The sequence below is a fragment of the Canis lupus genome, chromosome 33, assembly GCF_011100685.1.
Source record: "Canis lupus familiaris isolate Mischka breed German Shepherd chromosome 33, alternate assembly UU_Cfam_GSD_1.0, whole genome shotgun sequence".
NCBI classification, from domain to species: domain Eukaryota; kingdom Metazoa; phylum Chordata; class Mammalia; order Carnivora; family Canidae; genus Canis; species Canis lupus.
Window position 1 is genome coordinate 30,431,905 of NC_049254.1, and position 17,715 is coordinate 30,449,619.

Below are 17,715 nucleotides of genomic sequence, written 5' to 3' on the forward strand. Positions count from 1 at the left end.
AGGAATGCCTCTCTAAACATGACAAAAATGCAGAAGCACAGAGGAAAATATTGATCAATTTGACTTAAAAAAAATCTGCCTGGAAAAGTCAAAACACAAATGACAAAGGTGGAAATATCTACAACTCTATCACAGATCAAGAACTATTTTCCTTAATAAAGAACTTTTTACAAATCAGTGAGAAGACCAGTAACAAACAGAAAAATGAGCAAATGATGTAGATATATTTAAAAAATTGTCTTTAGTGTATGAAAATGCTGAATCTCACTCATAATAAAAGAAATGCAAAATAAAACTATGCGATACCTTTTTTAAATTATAAAATTGGCAAAGATCAACAAGTTTGATAGTACTATCTGTTGATGAGCATGTGGGGAAAACAAGTACCTTCCTGTATTGCTGATAGTTTAAGTGGTACAACCTTCATAGAAGGTTGGTAAAATTGATTGGTAAAATACACTCCAGTGTCATCTCCTTACCATTTTTCTCTTGCTCAGTCTATATTAGCCACATTTGTGTCCTTGTTCTTCCTCAAGTAAGCCAACACACTTCAGCCCTGGGGGCCTATGCACCTACCTTTCTCTACTATTCATGAAATGCACATCAACTTTTCCTCACCTCCTTCAGGTTTTTACTCAAGTGTCACCTCTAACAGTGAGGCATTCTCTGATTACTATCAAAAAAAGTGGCTCCCAACCCCTCCATCATTCTCTTTTTACCATGCTTTGAATTCCAAGCACTTATCATGTGACATTATTCTATGCATTTATGTTTATTGTCTCTCCTCTCCCACTAGACTGTAACATTGTAAAGACAAGTACTTTGTTGTGTGTACTGCTGCATACCCAGACTCCAGAACAGCACAGGCTCAGCATGTAATAGGTATTCATTAAGTACATACACTGAATGAATGAATGAATGAATGAATGAACCTTTTTGAAGAACAACTTATCAATATCAAAATTTAGACTAGACATACCCAGCAATTCCCCTCTAGGCATTACTTACCGTTTTACAAATGCACAAAATAGAGAATGGTTATTTATGCAGCATTTTTTGTAATAGTGAAAGGAAATACAACCTAAGGTCAACTTTTAAAATATATCATCTACATCTATACAATGGAATACTATGTACATACAGAAGAATCTCTGATTCTAAAAATGTTTTTGCTACCTTTGGCAAATATACATATGGCACATGACCAACTTAAGCCCCTGTTGATACCACTGTTAAGAATGATCCCTTTAGGGCAGCCCGGGGGGCTCAGTGGTTTAGCGCCTGTCTTCGGCCCAGGGCCTGATCCGGAGACCCGGGATTGAGTCCTACTTCGGGCTCCCTGCAGGGAGCCTGCTTCTCCCTCTGCCTGTGTCTCTGCCTCTCCCTCTCTCTCTGACTTTCATGAATCAATAAATAAAATAAAATAAAATAAAATGAATGATCCCTTTAACGGGGCTTTTAATGGTAAAGAGAGAAGGGATGGATAGGTAAAATTGTGACCAGTTTTTACAGGTTTCTGTAATGAGTATTAATCTCCTCCCAGAAAACAAAGAATATCTGCCAATTACATAATACTGTAATAAGAAGAAAGATGTATCTGTATGCATATAACCTGGCTCAACAAAGATCTTCTCTTTCTGGATCGAAACTCACGAATAGGCCTAAGCTGGCAAATGCCTATTATTCATTCATCATGGCTAGATTTCCCTTTTTACAAACAAACCTCTTTATTTATGGGAAGAGCTTTCAGGGTTTTAGCATGCCTTTTAGTACAGGCTTCCTGATCCTGGAGCAGCAGAATTCCCCTGCTGTCTATCAAATGACATCCCCTTGCAGCTGCAGGGCATTCTGTAGGGCTACTCTTCTCCTCCAAAGTTAAGAACACGGAAAACAGTCTTAAATACACATACAGACATAAAGCCTAGAGGATAACCGCCTGGTAACCATATATGCCCTCCGATCTCACCAAAGTATAATTTGCTTACTGTTCCTCAAATAAAATGTTCTAATCCCTATCTGTTTACCACTATCCTCCCTCTCCACCCCATTTCCCCGCCCCTTTTTTTCCTCCCAGTTTCTCTCATCTGGAATTCTATAGAAACTTCTAACCAAACACTACCATTACAAGGGCCAGCCAAAGTCCCCTCTCTCTCTACTTTAGGACAAAGTCTTCCTTGACTGTTCTACCCTATGGTAATCTAGGTTCTGACCCTCTTTAACTTTTATCAAGCATTTGGCTCTTTTTGCTGCCTAATTCTGTTAAATTAGTTTTTCACAAGTTTTTGAGTTATCTTCCAATTAGATTGTAAGCTCCTTAAAGGTTCCTATAGTCTAGGTTTCATATATTCCTCATGCATCTACATAGTAGATACTCTACATGTCCTGGTTTTGTAAAGTAACATGGTCAATCCAAACTTGACCCAACATATACATTTAGTGTTCTTTACATATTTTTCTAGAACCATGTTGATACATTTTTTTTGTATAAACATGGATTTTCTGCTAGCTCAATAAATTCTTTGAGTTCTTGATATCAGAACTCGTCAGCTGACTCTGTGTCCCAGCCACATGACTGCAGTTGTTCATCCTGTGGGAACTCAACTTCGATGTCATAAACGAAATTCGGATCATCCTTCTTCTTCTGATTTTTCTCAAAAAGTTCATCCATGATGCTCTTTCTTTTAGCAAGTTCCTTATCATCTAGTTTGTTCAGGTCTTCCTCAGGATCAATTGTTGTTTCCCGTTTAAATTGTTCCATTGTTTCTGCCAAACTTTGCCCCCATAAGTAACCTCGTAAAAAACTGAATAACTTCTCTAGCTGCCTCAGGGGCACTTGTTCCAGGTAATTCTTGTGTCGTGGATTATTCTTCAATTGTTCAGCAGCTCTGCTGCAATCTAGGAGGGAAAACAAAACCATATACTACACGCAACACATACACCACAAACTACTGAAAGCATTATCTGCTGTTAGAGCCAAGCAGCTAAGTGACTTTTTCAGAATGAATTATTTTGCAGAACTGTAATTATTCCTTTATATCGAGCTTTGAGTGTGTGGGGGTAGGAGGGATGCATTTTTTATTTCCTTGACTTAGTATCACTTTGAGGAGATGTTAAACACTTGTAACTCAAGAAAATATCTGAGATGAAAAGATAGTACTACAGTTTTATTTTTTTATTTTTTTATTTTTTTAAATATTTTTTTTTTATTTATTTATGATAGTCATACAGAGAGAGAGAGAGAGGCAGAGACATAGGCAGAGGGAGAAGGAGAAGCAGGCTCCATGCACCGGGAGCCCGACGTGGGATTCGATCCCGGGTCTCCAGGATCGCGCCCTGGGCCAAAGGCAGGCGCTAAACCGCTGCGCCACCCAGGGTTCCCAGTACTACAGTTTTAGATATTTGTACTGGTACTAAGAAAATATCAAGACTACAAATAAAAAACACATTTGGAGAGAGAAAAGGGAGTCAATATTATTAAATAATGCTATCTCATTTAACTCATCACAATTCCGAAAGGGTGGTATTATCAATTCCCATTTACAGTGAAGCTCACTGACAATAAGTAATTTAGCTGGAACTCACATATTTACCCTGATGGTCATGATTTGAACCAAGGCCTGTACAACTCTGAAGGCCAAGTTACTCCATTATGAGACAAATCATTCGTACTAAGTGATTTAGAGAATATTTAAGATAGGAGGCAAGATAAAACATGAGGTACCTGAAAACTTTGAAAAGTTTCGGACTGGCATGATGCGTTGGCGACTTTTCTCCTTCATTTCATTCTCATAGATTAAGATAATAGCTGGAGGCTGGAACCTAATTCCACATTTCTTGGCAGTGCACATCATTCTCACATACACTTCAGGGTAAATCAGAGGAAATCTGATGAAAATGTGTTAGTCACATAATGACTTCCTGCTAAAGGGGAAAAAAATTTAAGTGTTGGATAAATCACGATCCCCAGTACCCGTCCTCCCCAGCAGATTTGGCTCTAGTCCATCCAGTTCTAGAGATGCATGCTCAGCGTATCAAATTTCAATATTTGAGAGCTACCTGAAAGTTCAGTTTAGCCCTGGGTTATCCTTAGTCTGTTGGATCCCTCGTTCAGTGAGGCATGCAGCTTTGTCCACACATGAGCCTGGAAATGTAGTTCAGTCTGGACCTCTCCATGTACTGCCCTCTTAACCAAAGATTGTACATGTGCCCCTGAGTCAGCCTAAGAATCAACTTTTAGGATCTTTTTTATTTACCAATTAAATGAGTATGTACAAGCATCCTCTATGGCAAGATACTAAGATTATTTAACCTTAAACATTATGTCTTTAGAAGTTTATCAGACCAGGTCTTCTCTGTACTTTCCTAATCATTTTATTCATCAATTTTTAAAAAGATTTTATTTATTTATTCATGCGAGAGAGAGAGAGAGAGAGAGGCAGAGACACAGGCAGAGGGAGAAGCAGGCTCCATGCAGGGAGCCCGATGTGGGACTCGATCCCAAGACCCCGGGATCAACGTCCTGAGTCGAAGGAAGACATTCAACCGCCAAGCCATGCAGGTGTCCCTACTCATCAAGTTTTTTATGATTACTTATTAAATGATTTATCTTTCCTTCTATTCTATATGCCACATGTGGGCAGGGAACATATCCACTGTTCACCAGAATATCCCAGCAAAATACCATACATACTTGTTTAATTTAATGTCCTGGGGCGCCTGGGTGGCTCAGACAGTTGAGCAGCCAGCTCTTGGTTTCAGCTCAGGTCATGGAGCTTAGGTTCAAGCCTGTACTCAGCCGGAGTCTGCTTCTAACCCTCTCCATCCGGCCCTCCCCTCACTCACACAAGACTGCTCTGGCTCTCTCAAGTAAGTAAGTAAATAAATAAATACAATCTTTTAAAATAATTTAATGTACTAATATAAGACACAGCCCATGTATAACCTTTAGGTGTTTATAGGTCTGATAAAAAAAATGCAAACCCATTACAGATTGAACCTCTACATATACAAGGCAATAAGGTTGACATGGTTTTTATTTCAACTTAATTTGTCTCATAATGTTTCTTCAGTTACAAGAAACACAGTTATTTATTTTGTAGTTAATACTTTCTATTCCCTCTTCCTGGTCCCCAATGCCAAAATACACTTAATTATAGGGACTGCTTTAGATGGGACTATGATATCCTCAGGAAAACCTGCAAATGTCAAGGAACCTAGAGGTAAAGCAGCACAGGGTGATGATATCTTCACAAACTTGATTCTGCTAGAGAATTATCAAAGGAACATGGTACATTGGAGAAAACTGGGGACAGGGTCAGGGAGGAGGAGGAGGAGGAAACAAATATAAAATGATCCTTGATTGTTTTTTTCTACACATATAGTTTTTTTTTAGTATACTACTTTTTATATTATACATCTATCTATTGCCTTGTAAATTTAATGACTTACATGATTTTGTCCTCAGATGCTTTACTAATGTGGACATTTCTATGACTGTCAAGTGTTTTGTCCTATGGATATACCATTCGCTCCTTATTGTTAGATGTCAGAATTTTTACTATTAAGAAATTAATTATAGGGGCATCTGGGTGGCTCAGTGGTTGAGCATCTGCCTTTGGCTCAGGTCATGATCTTCGGGTCCTGGAATCGAATCCCCCAGCCAGCTCCCCCGCAGGGAGCCTGCTTTTCCCTCTGCCTGTGTCTCTGTCTCTCTCTCTCTGTGTCTCTCAATAAATAAATAAAATCTTTAAAAAATAAATTAATTATAAAGAACTACTTTTTCAAATTACTGTGCTCTGATCTGATGCAAATGATCCTCCTCCTCTTCTTCCTTCTCTTCCTTCTTCTTCACAACTACTACTCCCACATCATTAAAATCTGGTCTGTTAGTAAGCTTTCTAGGAGATCCCACTGAGCACAATATAAATTCCACAGACTCGAGCAAATGGCTCGATGTATGCAACTGATAACAATGTAGTCTTTTTGGCTACAGAGTCTTTCTTTTTAAAATTTAACTTTTATTTGTATTAATGTTTATATCATATAAAATGTAAACTAATTCTGAGAATTGTAACAAAAAAAAAAACTTGTCCCCTGCCCTCCCTCTCTTTTTTTTTTTTTTTTTAATTTCATAGTCACCTCCTGTTGCTATTGTGGTGACCTCAAATGTTTTTTTTGAATCTTTATTTATTTACGATAGTCACACGGAGGGAGAGAGAGAGAGAGGCAGAGACAGAAGCAGGCTCCATGCACCAGGAGCCCGACGTGGGATTCGATCCTAGGTCTCTAGGATCACGCCCTGGGCCAAAGGCAGGCGCTAAACCGCTGCGCCACCCAGGGATCCCGCCCTCCCTCTTTTAAGAGGCAACCAGTTTCAGTTCTTTTAAGTATTTCTCCCAAAATTTATCTCCGTATTTCTTAACGCCACGTTTATACTGCTATTTTCAGTTTTCCATTGCACCTTCCAACATCTTTCCTCTTTATTATTTATTTATTAATATCTAATTTTTTATCCGACATCTTTCCTCTTTTTTTAAATCAAATCAAATCAATTAATTTATTATTTATTAAAATTTTTTTATCCGCCATCTTTCCTCTTTTTAAAAATTTAATTAATTTATTATTATAAAATTTTTTTTTTTAATCCGACATCTTTCCTCTTGCAGACACCTGTCCTAGCTCCAATCTGCACCTAGGTCTACTTACACATTCAGTTTAACTCATTAAGACGGAGGGACCCCTTTCCCCCAACTCCCCGGGCGTCGGTGACCCCATGATTCTGCTAAACATCACCCACAGCACCGAAAAGTGTACGGATTTCTGCCAACAGAAGGACGATCCTTCTGCCAACTCACGACCCCGCTGGTGCAAGACTGACCTTGCCCTTCAGAGAAGATACGGAACGTGCATCTTCTGCACGGGAGGCTCTTAGGCCGCCGCGAAGGGGCTGCTCCCACCCGAGCGCAGCGCACGGAGCAGCACGGACTTCGACTTTGGGGCCGGCGGAGGCTGGCGCTGCAGGGAGAGGCCGCAGCCGTAGTCCCGGCGACGTGACTGTAAAGCGAATTCCCGCGCCGAAGGGCCGAACCCCAAGTACCTGGAGGCGGCGGCGGGAAACTGCCGGGCCGGCTCGCGGGACGGCGTCGGAGGTCGCGGCCCGCACCGCGGCCCAGGGTCACCGTCAGGGTCCCCGCCCCGCCGGTCGTTCCCACAGCAACAGCGCAGGCGTCCGCCACAGCGCGTGCGCCGGCCCTCGCCCCGCCCCCTGCCGGAAGCCGAGGGGCGGGGCGGCGAGCCAACGCGGCGGGGCTTCCGGCTCCCCGCAGCCCGGGTCCCCCGCAAGTTCCGGGGCTGCGGGAAGCCGCGGACGCCAGGGCCGTAGGCGCGCGGCGCCGTCTTCCGTCCCGGTCGCTCGCTACGCGGCGGCGCGCTCTAGGAGCGGCGGGCGGCGCGCGCAGGCTCCTCCGGCCGCATTTCGTCCCCGCGTGCTCCGTGGGGGAGCGCGTTCTGCGGCGTCCTGGCTGCCAGGGCCGTGGGCGTCCAGGCGGTGGCCTGGCTGCTCCTCTGCGAGGCGGCGGGGCTCTCCGGCACACCGGCCGCCCCCGCCGGAGCCGGTAAGGAAGGGGACGGGGGGGGGTTGCTGGAGGGTCCGCGGGGGGGGACGCGCGCGGGGCTGGAGGGTCCGCGTGGGGGGGGCGGGGCTGGAGGGTCCGCGTGGGGGGGGGGGGGCTGGAGGGTCCGCATGGGCGTGACTGGAGGGTCGAGGGGGCGTGGCCGGAGGGTCCGGGGGCGGGGCTGGACGGTCCGCGGGGGTGTGGCCGGAGGGTCCGCGGGGGGCGTGGCTGGAGAGTCCGGGGGCGGGGCTGGAGGGTCCGCGGGGTTGGGGGGACGCGTGCGGGGCTGGAGGGTCCGCGGGGGCGTGGCCGGAGGGTCCGCGGGGGCGTGGCCGGAGGGTCGAGGGGGCGTGGCCGGAGCGTCCGGGGGCGGGGCTGGACGGTCCGCGGGGGGGGGGACGCGTGCGGGGCTGGAGGGTCCGCGTGGGCGTGGCTGGAGGGTCCGCGGGGGCGTGGCCGGAGGGTCCGGGGGCGGGGCTGGAGGGTCCGCGGGGTGGGGGGGACGCGTGCGGGGCTGGAGGGTCCGCGGGGGTGTGGCCGGAGGGTCCGCGGGGGGCGTGGCTGGAGGGTCCGGGGGCGGGGCTGGAGGGTCCGCGGGGTTGGGGGGACTTGTGCGGGGCTGGAGGGTTCGCGGGGGCGTGGCCGGAGGGTCGAGGGGGCGTGGCCGGAGGGTCCGGGGGCGGGGCTGGAGGGCCCGCTGGGGGCAGTACGCGGGGAGCACGCGGGGGCGCTGGAGGCCCCGGGGGGTGCGGGGAGGGGGGCGCCGGAGGCGCCTCGTCCCGCTGTACTTCTCCCGGCCTCCGCGCGGCCCGGGCGCCTGCGGGGTGAGCCCGCGGTGGTCACAAGCCGGCCCGGTGCTTGCCGCCCCCGGAGAGCCGGGCTTCGGGGTTCAGAGGTGGTACTGGCCGCCCTCCACCTGAGCGGTCCTGAAAACCTGCGGCCGTCACGTGTCCGGATGCGTGGAGCCTGGTCCCCAGGGGCCCCCGCAAGGCCACGGAGAAGGCATGGGCAGGGAGGACAACTAGTTTTGTTTTACAAACTTCTTTGGTGCTTCGTTGGACTGGGCTGGAGCTGTTCTATGGCCACAGGCCGGGCAAGCGAGTTGGTGGGTCGCAGTGTGTGCTGGCTGCTGTGGACCAGCCCTCGTGGAGCTTGCAGAGTAGTGGGGACGTGCAGTAGTCGTTACAATCAGGAAAGTCCATACAAATTAGGTAACTTTCTCCATCTGTAGAATGAGGATATTAGACTAGCCAGTCCCTGCTTTTGTCTTCACATTTTAGGTTTCCAAATTTATTTGAAGTATTATGAAGCCAAAGTGAATTTTTAGACAACTGGACTTGGTGCTACGGAAAGACTTCCAGCACTAGCATTTTCTTTTTTTAAGGTTTTATTTATTTATTCATGAGAGACACAGAGAGAGAGGCAGAGACAGAAACAGGCTCCATGCAGGGAGCCCCATGTGGGATTTGATCCCTGGACTCCAGGACCACACCCTGGGTCAAAGGCAGGTGCTAAACCACTGAGCCACCCAGGGATCCCGGCATTTTTTTTTTTTTTTTAAGATTTTATTCATTCATGCATGAGAGACAGAGAGAAAGAGAGAGAGAGAGAGGGGCAGAGACGACACAGGCGGAGGGAGAAGCAGGCCCCATGCAGGGAGCCCGACGTGGGACTGGATCCCAGGACCCCAGGATCACACCCTGGGTTGAAGGTGGCTCTAAACCGCTGAGCCACCCGGGTCTGCCCCAGGACTGACATTTTATGAATAGAAAGAGGTCCATTTCCAGAGCCAGTTCAAGCCACCATAAAGTACTATTTAAGGGGAAAAATCTTTTTAAAAAATTTTTATTTATTCTTGAGAGAGAGAGAGGCAGAGACATAGGCATAGGGGGAACAGGCTCCTGCGGGGGAGCTGGATGTGGGACCCCGTCCCAGGATCCCGACCTGAGCCAAAGGCAGATGCTCAACCACTGAGCCACCCGGGCGTCCTTAAGTGGAAAAATCTCGAAGGTCAATTCAGATGCAACAAATTAATTTTGATAATGGTATTTTGGCTTTAAAAATCATAAGTAATCTATTTGCTCTACTATTTCTAACTTAGTCTTTCTACCACCCCAAGATGAATGTGATTTACTATTCTCTAGTATATGTCCCAATAGAATTTAAGCCTATTAATCTGACCATTTTTTCCTAATTTAATCTATAGCTAGATATAAATCCTTACTCTCCACCCCTATTAAAATTTAACATAATGAAACATCTGGATTTGTACAAGGGCTACCCAAAGTTATTTTTTGGAAATGATTATATATGTTTCTCTGAAGCAAATAAGGGTTTTTTTAAATAGCTAGGAAAGTGAAAATATCTTAGGCTTTAAAACTCTGGTAAATCTTGCTTCTGATGAGTAAGTGTTATGGCCCACAGCCAGTTAGAACTATTTATTAGAGTTTCCTCCTGTGTGCAAATGGCAGTAATATTGCCTACCTATTTTGCTAGTTTATGAAAGTTAAAACACATAAAAGCCCCAAGTAGAGGATTTGTCACATGGTTATCATTTAATAAACATTATTTTTCCATACTTTTTACCTTCCCTTGGATATTGCAGTGTTTTCATTTTCATATCATTTTATTTCAAGGGACTTTTCAGGAATAAATCTAATAGACTTAGCATCACACAGTAGTGTATGATTTTCTTTGTTTGTTTTAATGTTTTTTCCATGTACTTCCTTCTGGCTTTTGAAAATGGAGTAAAGTTCCATAGCAAGACACCTAGCAGAATTGATGGTCATTAGTAGCTGAATCGTGTATTTACTTATTTTGAGAAAGAGAACGTTAAACAGGCTCTACACCCAGTGCAGAGCCTGTTTGGGGTTCATCTCACAACCCTGAGATCGTGACCTGAACCCTATGAAGAGTCAGATGTTTAATTGACTGAGTACCCCTCCCCCCCGCCCCACCCAGCGCCTCTGAATTTTTAATTTTATGATGCTGACATTGGGTGATAGTTTTAATATCTGAATTCTGCATGATGTTAGTACAGTGAGATTTTAGGTTATTCTAAGTTTAAAAGGAATCCTTTGAATCTTTGAAAAGCCTCAAGTTTTTGTTTCTCTGTTTTAAACATTCCCAACATCTTCACAAGGTATAAATGTTCCATCTTCTCAGTTTTACAGGTGTGGATGGTAGGATACAGAAGTTGGCAATATGTATGTGAAACACAGTTTCAGTGAGCTAGGATTAAATCTGAAAATTCCTGTCTTTAGCATTCTGTTCCTTTTGGTGTCCTGGGATCATCTGAATAAAATAGTATGAATGACAAACACTTATATAGAGCTCTTAACTGTGTGATAAACCCTGTTCCCAATGCTTCTACATGTATTAAATTCTCATGACAAGTAGCAGAGAGATAAACTATATGGTCCAAAGTCACATAGCTTTAAGTGACAGAATGGGATTTGAAAGTAGGCAGTTTAACTCCAAAGTCAATGTTCTTAATGCCTATGCTGTATTAGAAATAGCTTTTTAGGTAGCTCAGATTGCTTAAGTTTTAAAAGCCTTTGTTTTGTTTATAGGTTGGTTAGATTTTCCAGGCAAGTAAGGCCTATTCAAACAATTATTTTCTAATTATGTAAATATTCTTTCATTTAAGTGCTTATTTGAATGTAAAAAGTCTTCTGGTTCTTATAGGCAAAAAGGCCACTTGTTCTGAAATTATTTTGAGGCAAGAAGTTTTGAAAGATGGCTTCCACAGGTAAGTTGCCCACTGACTTTTACTTATGTCAGAATACTGTTTCATATAATTTAGGGCAAAAATCAATAACTGGGAAATGGATAAACTGAAAATCTCTTTCTTACAAGTGTTATAAGTGACAGATTTATCATTTGTGGCTCACAGTTTGAAATAATGATTAAAATGACCGTAGAGAAGAGAAAGCAAATGTTTGTTATTTACCGTGTGTAATATCTATCTATCTATCTATCTATCTATCTATTTATCTATCTATCTATTTCCTATATATGGCCAGATTCACTTGAAGTCTATATAGTGAATCATCACTATATAGAAGATTCACTTAATCTTCACAGTGGCTATAATGATATAACTTTCTTGATTTTCACTTGATCTTAGCCAGAAAGCCAAGAAGTGATTGCCTTTTTCGCTTTTCAGATGAGAGAAGTAGGGTTCAGCGAATTTAAATTAGTAGAAATCAGGGTAGAGCTCTGACTCAAATTTATGACTATCATACTCCAAAGCCGTGACCTCACATATTAAGATATTATATCACCCTAAATCACTGTTTCTGATTTATAAGACTTAGTTCCAAATGACCAAGCTGTTTCCAAAATAGATATTATTCTCAGGCAACCCTCTCTAGTCCCCTCCCTCTCTGGGAGCATTGTACTCTATCTTTCATTAAACTTTATTAGCACTCAATAAACCTTGCTTTGCTGCCCACTAAAAAAATAAATAAATATATTCTCAATAATGAATATTTGCCAGTATTGAAGATATTTAAAGGACTGATAAAAAGTCATAGCAACTGTTCTGTAAGAAAACTTCCCAAACTTTGAGTTTTTAAGGTAATTAATTTGAAATGATTCTGATATTTGATTTACAAATTCTGATATATCGATTTTTAAAATTTTGCGTTTTATTTATTTATTTATTTTTATTTATTTATTTATTTATTTTTTTAAATTTTTATTTATTTGTGATAGAGAGAGAGAGAGAGAGAGAGAGGCAGAGACACAGGCAGAGGGAGAAGCAGGCTCCATGCAGGGAGCCCGACGTGGGACTCGATCCCCAGTCTCCAGGATCAGGCTCTGGGCTGCAGGCAGTGCTAAACCGCTGCGCCACTGGGGCTGCCCTAGAACTTCCTTTTTAAAACATATTTTCGCAAAGTCCAAATCAGTAAGTTTAAAGTGTTTTTCACAGACTTTTTCATAGAACTGTCTGGTTAACTGAGGGTCCAGATAGTCATTTGTTACATCTCTGGTGATAAGAAATGATTTTCCTGAGCCCTTGAATAAAGTAAGTGGACACACAACTCTCATTTTCTCCTCCTATTGCTGTAATAGGCAGAGGGACACATCCATGTTATTAAAAATTAATTTCAAAACACTTAAAATAATTCTGGGGACACCTGGGTGGCTTGGCAGTTAAGTGTCTGCCTTTGGCTCAGGGCGTGATCCTGGAGTCCCAAGATCAAGTCCCACATCGGGTTCCCTGCATGGAGCCTGCTTCTCCCTCTGCCTATGTCTTTGCCTCTCTCTATCTCTGTATCTCATGAATAAATAAAATCTTTTAAAAAATAAAAATAAAAATAATTCTGTATTAGAAACTTGACTGCCTCTTTTTAGAAGTCATACTGGACTGGTTTAAGTGCACCAATTTCACTGTTACTAACATTTAGGAAGCAGGAGAGTATTCCAGCTAGCTCAAACTGGTGGTTTAATTGCACTGACCCCTGGTTGGCTGTCTGGGTTCAGTAAGTTCTGCTACTCTTCTCTGGCAGAATTTGCTCCTGGATTCTGTGGTTCATTATTTGGCAGCTTTTTAGCTATGACTGTAAATATTTCATTTACATTCATTGATGTTTTAGCTGAGGTCTTTATGAATAATAAACTCGTCATCTAGGGGATCCCTGGGTGGCGCAGCAGTTTAGCGCCTGCCTTTGGCCCAGGGCGCGATCCTGGAGACCCGGGATCGAGTCCCACGTCAGGCTCCCGGTGCATGGAGCCTGCTTCTCCCTCTCTGCCTGTGTCTCTGCCTGCCTCTCTCTCTCTCTCTCTCTCTCTCTGTGACTATCATAAATAAATAAAAATTAAAAAATAAATAAATAAACTCGTCATCTGCATAGGACTATGTTTCCTGGAAATCTACAGCTCCTTTATTCTAGGTCAGCTTTGTTTTCTGGTAAAGCTGTGACAGTGTTAGGACTCGCTTGCCTCTGAAGTTCTTTGTTTTGTTTTGTTTTTAAAGATTTTTTATTTATTTATTCATGAGAGACACAGAGAGAGACAGAGAGGCAGAGACACAGGCAGAGGGAGAAGCAGGCTCCATGCAGGGAGCTCTACGTGGGACTTGATCCCAGGACCCTGGGATCATGACCGGAGCCAAAGGCAAACACTCAACCACTGAGTCACCCAGGTGCCCCTTCTGAAATTCTCTCTGTTTTTTGCTCTTGTAAAGGACTTCTCACTTGAGCTCTCATATTCAACTATGGCTGCCTGTGCTTCCCTGTAGTACATTGGTGCTAGGCTATAGTATCATTCTCAATCAGCTGCATTGCATACTTCACACTTCACTGTTGTATTACCATGATAGACATTTTGGGTTATAGAAGTAGCCACAATGGTACTGTCTTGAAATTCAGGAAACAACTAGGACTGATTTGCCAGCAGCAGACTCTCCCCGAAGTACTAGTTTGAACTGGCATGTCTTATTTACAGCATTTGGCCTGTTGGATCTTGTTGCTCCTCAGTTAGCCATGTCCAAATTTAAAAGAAGTCCCTAATTTCAGTCTTCTAAATGAATTTTCAGGGTGTGAGGTACCAATTTTTTTTCTTTCTGGGGTTAAGAAACCTGAGATTACACAAGCACCTATGAAGCCAGAGCTTCCAGGCAGCATATGCCAGGCATAGTAGTCAAAGACGACTGAACCTGAGGCTGTGGCTTTGGTGAAGGCAGTGTCGTCTTCTTTTGATTTCTAACTTAATTCCATGTGGTTAGAGATTATACTCAACATGATTTCAGTCCTTTGAAACTTCTAGAGACTTCTTTTATTGCCCAGAATATAGTTTTTCTTATATAGTGTGCTTTTGTTTGGTAGACCATTCTATGAATGTCAGATAAATATGATTGAAGATTGTTCATGCCTTCTATTATCTTTACTGCTTTTATACTTATTGTATCCATTATTGAGAGAGGGGTATTAAAATCTCTGGCTGTGATTGCAGATTTGTCTATTTATCCTTGAAGTTCTCCCAGGTTTTTGCTGTGAAGGAAAATACACGAATATTTTGAAGCATACAGCATACAGGTGCATACAGCACATTTAGGATTATTGTAGCTTCTTGATGAATTGATCCTTTTATCTTGGTATAATGTCCTTTATCCCTGATAATTTTCCTTGTTCTGAAGTCTGCATATTTTATGTTAATGTAGCCATTCCATATTTTTATTATTAATGTGTGTCTTATAGACAGCATATAATTGTTGCTATTTTATCCAGTCTGTTAATCTCTACATTCTAATTAGAGTGATTAGAGTATTTACTTTTACTATAAATATTGATTTGGTTGGTTTGGTTTAAATACACCCATCTTGCTACTTTTTTTCCATATGATTTTCTTTTTTTTTTTATTCTTTTTTAGAGAGGCAGAGTGGCAGGAGGGGTACAAGGAGAAGGAGAGTCTCAGGCAGATTCCTTACTCAGCATGGATCCCGACTCAGGGCATGATCCCATAACCCTGAGATCATGACCTGAGATGAAATCAGGAGTCGGCTCAACCACATGAGCCACCCAGGCACCCCGCTATTTGCTTTTCCACTTGTCCTGGCTAAACTTTTCTCGACTTATTTAGGTAAATTGAATAATTTAAAGCATTCTACTTTATCTCCGTTTTTGGCTTATTAACCCTACCTCTCTTTTTAATTGGTCACTTCAAGGATTTACAGTGGGCAGTTTTAACTTATAGTCTACCTTCCAATATTATTCCATACTGTGAATGATGTGTGAATCTTCTATCAGAATATCGGAATTTCTTTCCCCTCTTGCTCTTTTCTTTCTTTTTTATTTTTTAAAGATTTTATCTATTCATGAGAGACTCTAAGAGAGAGGCAGAGACACAGGCAGAGGGAGAAGCAGGCTCCATGCAGGAAGCCCAACATGGGACTTGATCCCAGCACCCCGGGATCACTCCCTGAGCTGAAGGCAGACACTCAACCGCTGAGCCACCCAGGCATACCTCCCTTCTCTTTTGTGCTTTTGTTGCCATACATATATCAACTTTATATTTTACTTATAAACCCTACTACTGTTATCTTTGCTTCAAATAGTCATATCTTTTTGTTATTATTTAATTATGGTAATACATAATGTAAAATTTACCATTTTTTATTTTATTTATTTATTTAAAAGATGTTTATTTGAGAGAGCAAGAGCACAAACAAGTGGGGGTAAGGGCAGAGGGAGAGAGAGAAGCAGATTCCTAGCTGAGTGTGTAGCTCAACCAGGGACTCAATCCCAGGACCTGGACTCCATGACCTAAGCCAAAGGCAGACTCTTAGCCAACTAGCCACCTAGGTACCCCAAAATTTGCCACTTAAAAAAAATTATTTTAAATAGGCTCTTCTCCCAAAATGGGGCTTGAACTCATGATTCTGAGATCAAGAGGTACATGCTCTACCAACTGAGCCAGTCAGGCATCCCCCATCTTAACCATTTTTAATTGTATACTTGACTGGCATTGAGGACATTTGCATTATTGTGTTACCATCACCACCATCTATCCACAGAACTCTTTTCATTTTGCAAAATTGAAGCTCTACCTATTAAAGCCCCCCATTCTCCTCTTTCCCCAGCCCCTGGCAACTACCATTTCACTTTCTATGAATTTGACTACTCTCGATACTTTATATAAGCAGAGTCATACATTATTTGTCACTGGCTCATTTCATGTAAGGTGGTTAAGATTCATCCATGTTAATTTCCTGTGGAATCATCATCCTGTTTTCCTTACTGGCTGTACCAGTTTACATTTCCACCAACAATGCACAGGGTTCCAATTTCTCTATTAATCAAATTTTAAAGCAATTTAAAAATAAATAAAAAGTTCTTATATTTACTCATATACTTATCTTGTGCTCTTCTGTCTTTCTTGTAGATTCTTGTTTCTATCTGATATCATTTTCTTTTTGCCCAAAGAATTTCCTTTACCATTTCTTGAAGTGACAAATTCTCTTTGTTCATATTTGTTTAAGTCTATATTTTGCCATTATTTTTGAAGGATTTTCACTTTGGATATAATTCTATATTGATGGCCTTTTCTTGTTTAATACTTTAAATACGTTGTCCCATTGTCCTCTGGCTTGTTCTTTGTTATTCTCCATAATGTTTCTTTGTCCTTTGATGGCTTTTAAGATATTTTTCCCAGTGGCTGGATGATATATCTTGCTGTGGTTTTCTTTGTGTTTATCTTGTTTGGGATTTGTTGAGTTTCTTGGATTTATGGGCTTACTGTGTTCATGAAATTCAGAAAATTTTCAGCCATTAGGTCTTAAATATTTTTTTCTACTACATTCTCTTCTCTTTTTCTAGGACTCTAATTTGATACATATATTAGACCACCTGATATTGTTTAAAGGTCACTGAAACTGTTTCTTTATTTTCTTCCCCCAATTTTTTCTCTGTTCTTCAATTTGGATAGTTTCTGTTGCTTTTGTCACAGTTACTGATCTTTTTTTTCTTTTTTGCAGTATGTAAATGCTTTTAATCATATCTGGATAGTTTTTTTTTTTATTTTGAAATTGTGTTTTTCATTTCAAAGTTGCATTCAGTTCTTTGTGCATATAAAATGTCTTCTCTTTCCCTCACAGTGTTCATGTAGATCTTTAAACCTTTGAACATGTTGGGCATAATTCAATTTAATGTCCTTTGCTAATTTTGTCAATTCTGTCATTTCTAGGTCTGTTTCTATTGAATGATTTCTTCCTTGGTTACTTGTGGCATTTCACTGATTTTTTGCATCTTTAGTGACCTTTAAAATTAAAAAAAATTTTTTTAAAGATGTATTTATTTATTTGAGGGAGAGGCAGAGAGACCACAAGTGGGGAGGAGGGACATAAGGAGAGAAAAGAGCAGACTCCATGCTGAGTAGGGAACCCAGGACCCTGGGATCATGAGCTGAGCCAAAGGCAGATGCTTAATGGATTGATCCACACAGGTGCCCCTAGTGACTTTTTAAAAAATGATTTTATTATTTATTTATTTTAGAGAGAGAGGGAGAGAGCAAGCTTGAGTGGGGAACAGAGAGGGAAGGAGAGAAGATCCCAAGCATACTCCATGCTGAATGTGGAGCTCAACGCGGAGCTCAGACT

The 17,715-nt window shown here is 42.3% G+C and overlaps 2 protein-coding genes across 5 annotated transcripts in view; one reads left to right on the plus strand and one right to left on the minus strand.

Moving 5' to 3' along the window:
* Nucleotides 1–205: 205 nt before the first annotated feature.
* On the minus strand, nt 206–7,226 carry CEP19 (centrosomal protein 19). 4 transcript variants are annotated; one of them, XM_038583163.1, is made up of 3 exons: nt 6,878–7,226; nt 3,722–3,862; nt 206–2,895 (listed from the first exon to the last, which is right to left on the minus strand). In XM_038583163.1, the coding sequence occupies exons 2-3, from the start codon at nt 3,849–3,851 to the stop codon at nt 2,534–2,536; spliced, it is 492 nt and encodes a 163-aa protein (XP_038439091.1). In that variant the 5' UTR covers nt 3,852–3,862; nt 6,878–7,226; the 3' UTR covers nt 206–2,533. The 4 variants fall into 4 exon arrangements, with proteins under 4 accessions (XP_038439091.1, XP_038439090.1, XP_038439089.1 ...); XM_038583162.1 differs by having other exon boundaries at nt 3,722–3,918; XM_038583161.1 differs by having other exon boundaries at nt 3,722–3,921.
* Nucleotides 5,177–17,715, plus strand: part of PIGX (phosphatidylinositol glycan anchor biosynthesis class X) — a 29,541-nt gene continuing 17,002 nt past the window's right edge. Inside the window, exons 1-4 of the mRNA XM_038582494.1 lie at nt 5,177–5,219; nt 6,799–7,337; nt 7,436–7,613; nt 11,301–11,364. Of these exons, the coding sequence (XP_038438422.1) occupies nt 5,177–5,219; nt 6,799–7,337; nt 7,436–7,613; nt 11,301–11,364 (824 nt within the window). The remainder of the gene's footprint in view (nt 5,220–6,798; nt 7,338–7,435; nt 7,614–11,300; nt 11,365–17,715) is intronic.

Bases quoted from the DNA above. Each gene is read 5' to 3' on its own strand.
- CEP19 (XM_038583163.1), bottom strand. From the start codon at position 3,851: ATGATGTGCACTGCCAAGAAATGTGGAATTAGGTTCCAGCCTCCAGCT. The intron at 2,896-3,721 runs GTACCTCATGTT...TTTCCCTCCTAG, and splicing joins AAACTTTTCAAAGTTTTCAG to ATTGCAGCAGAGCTGCTGAA.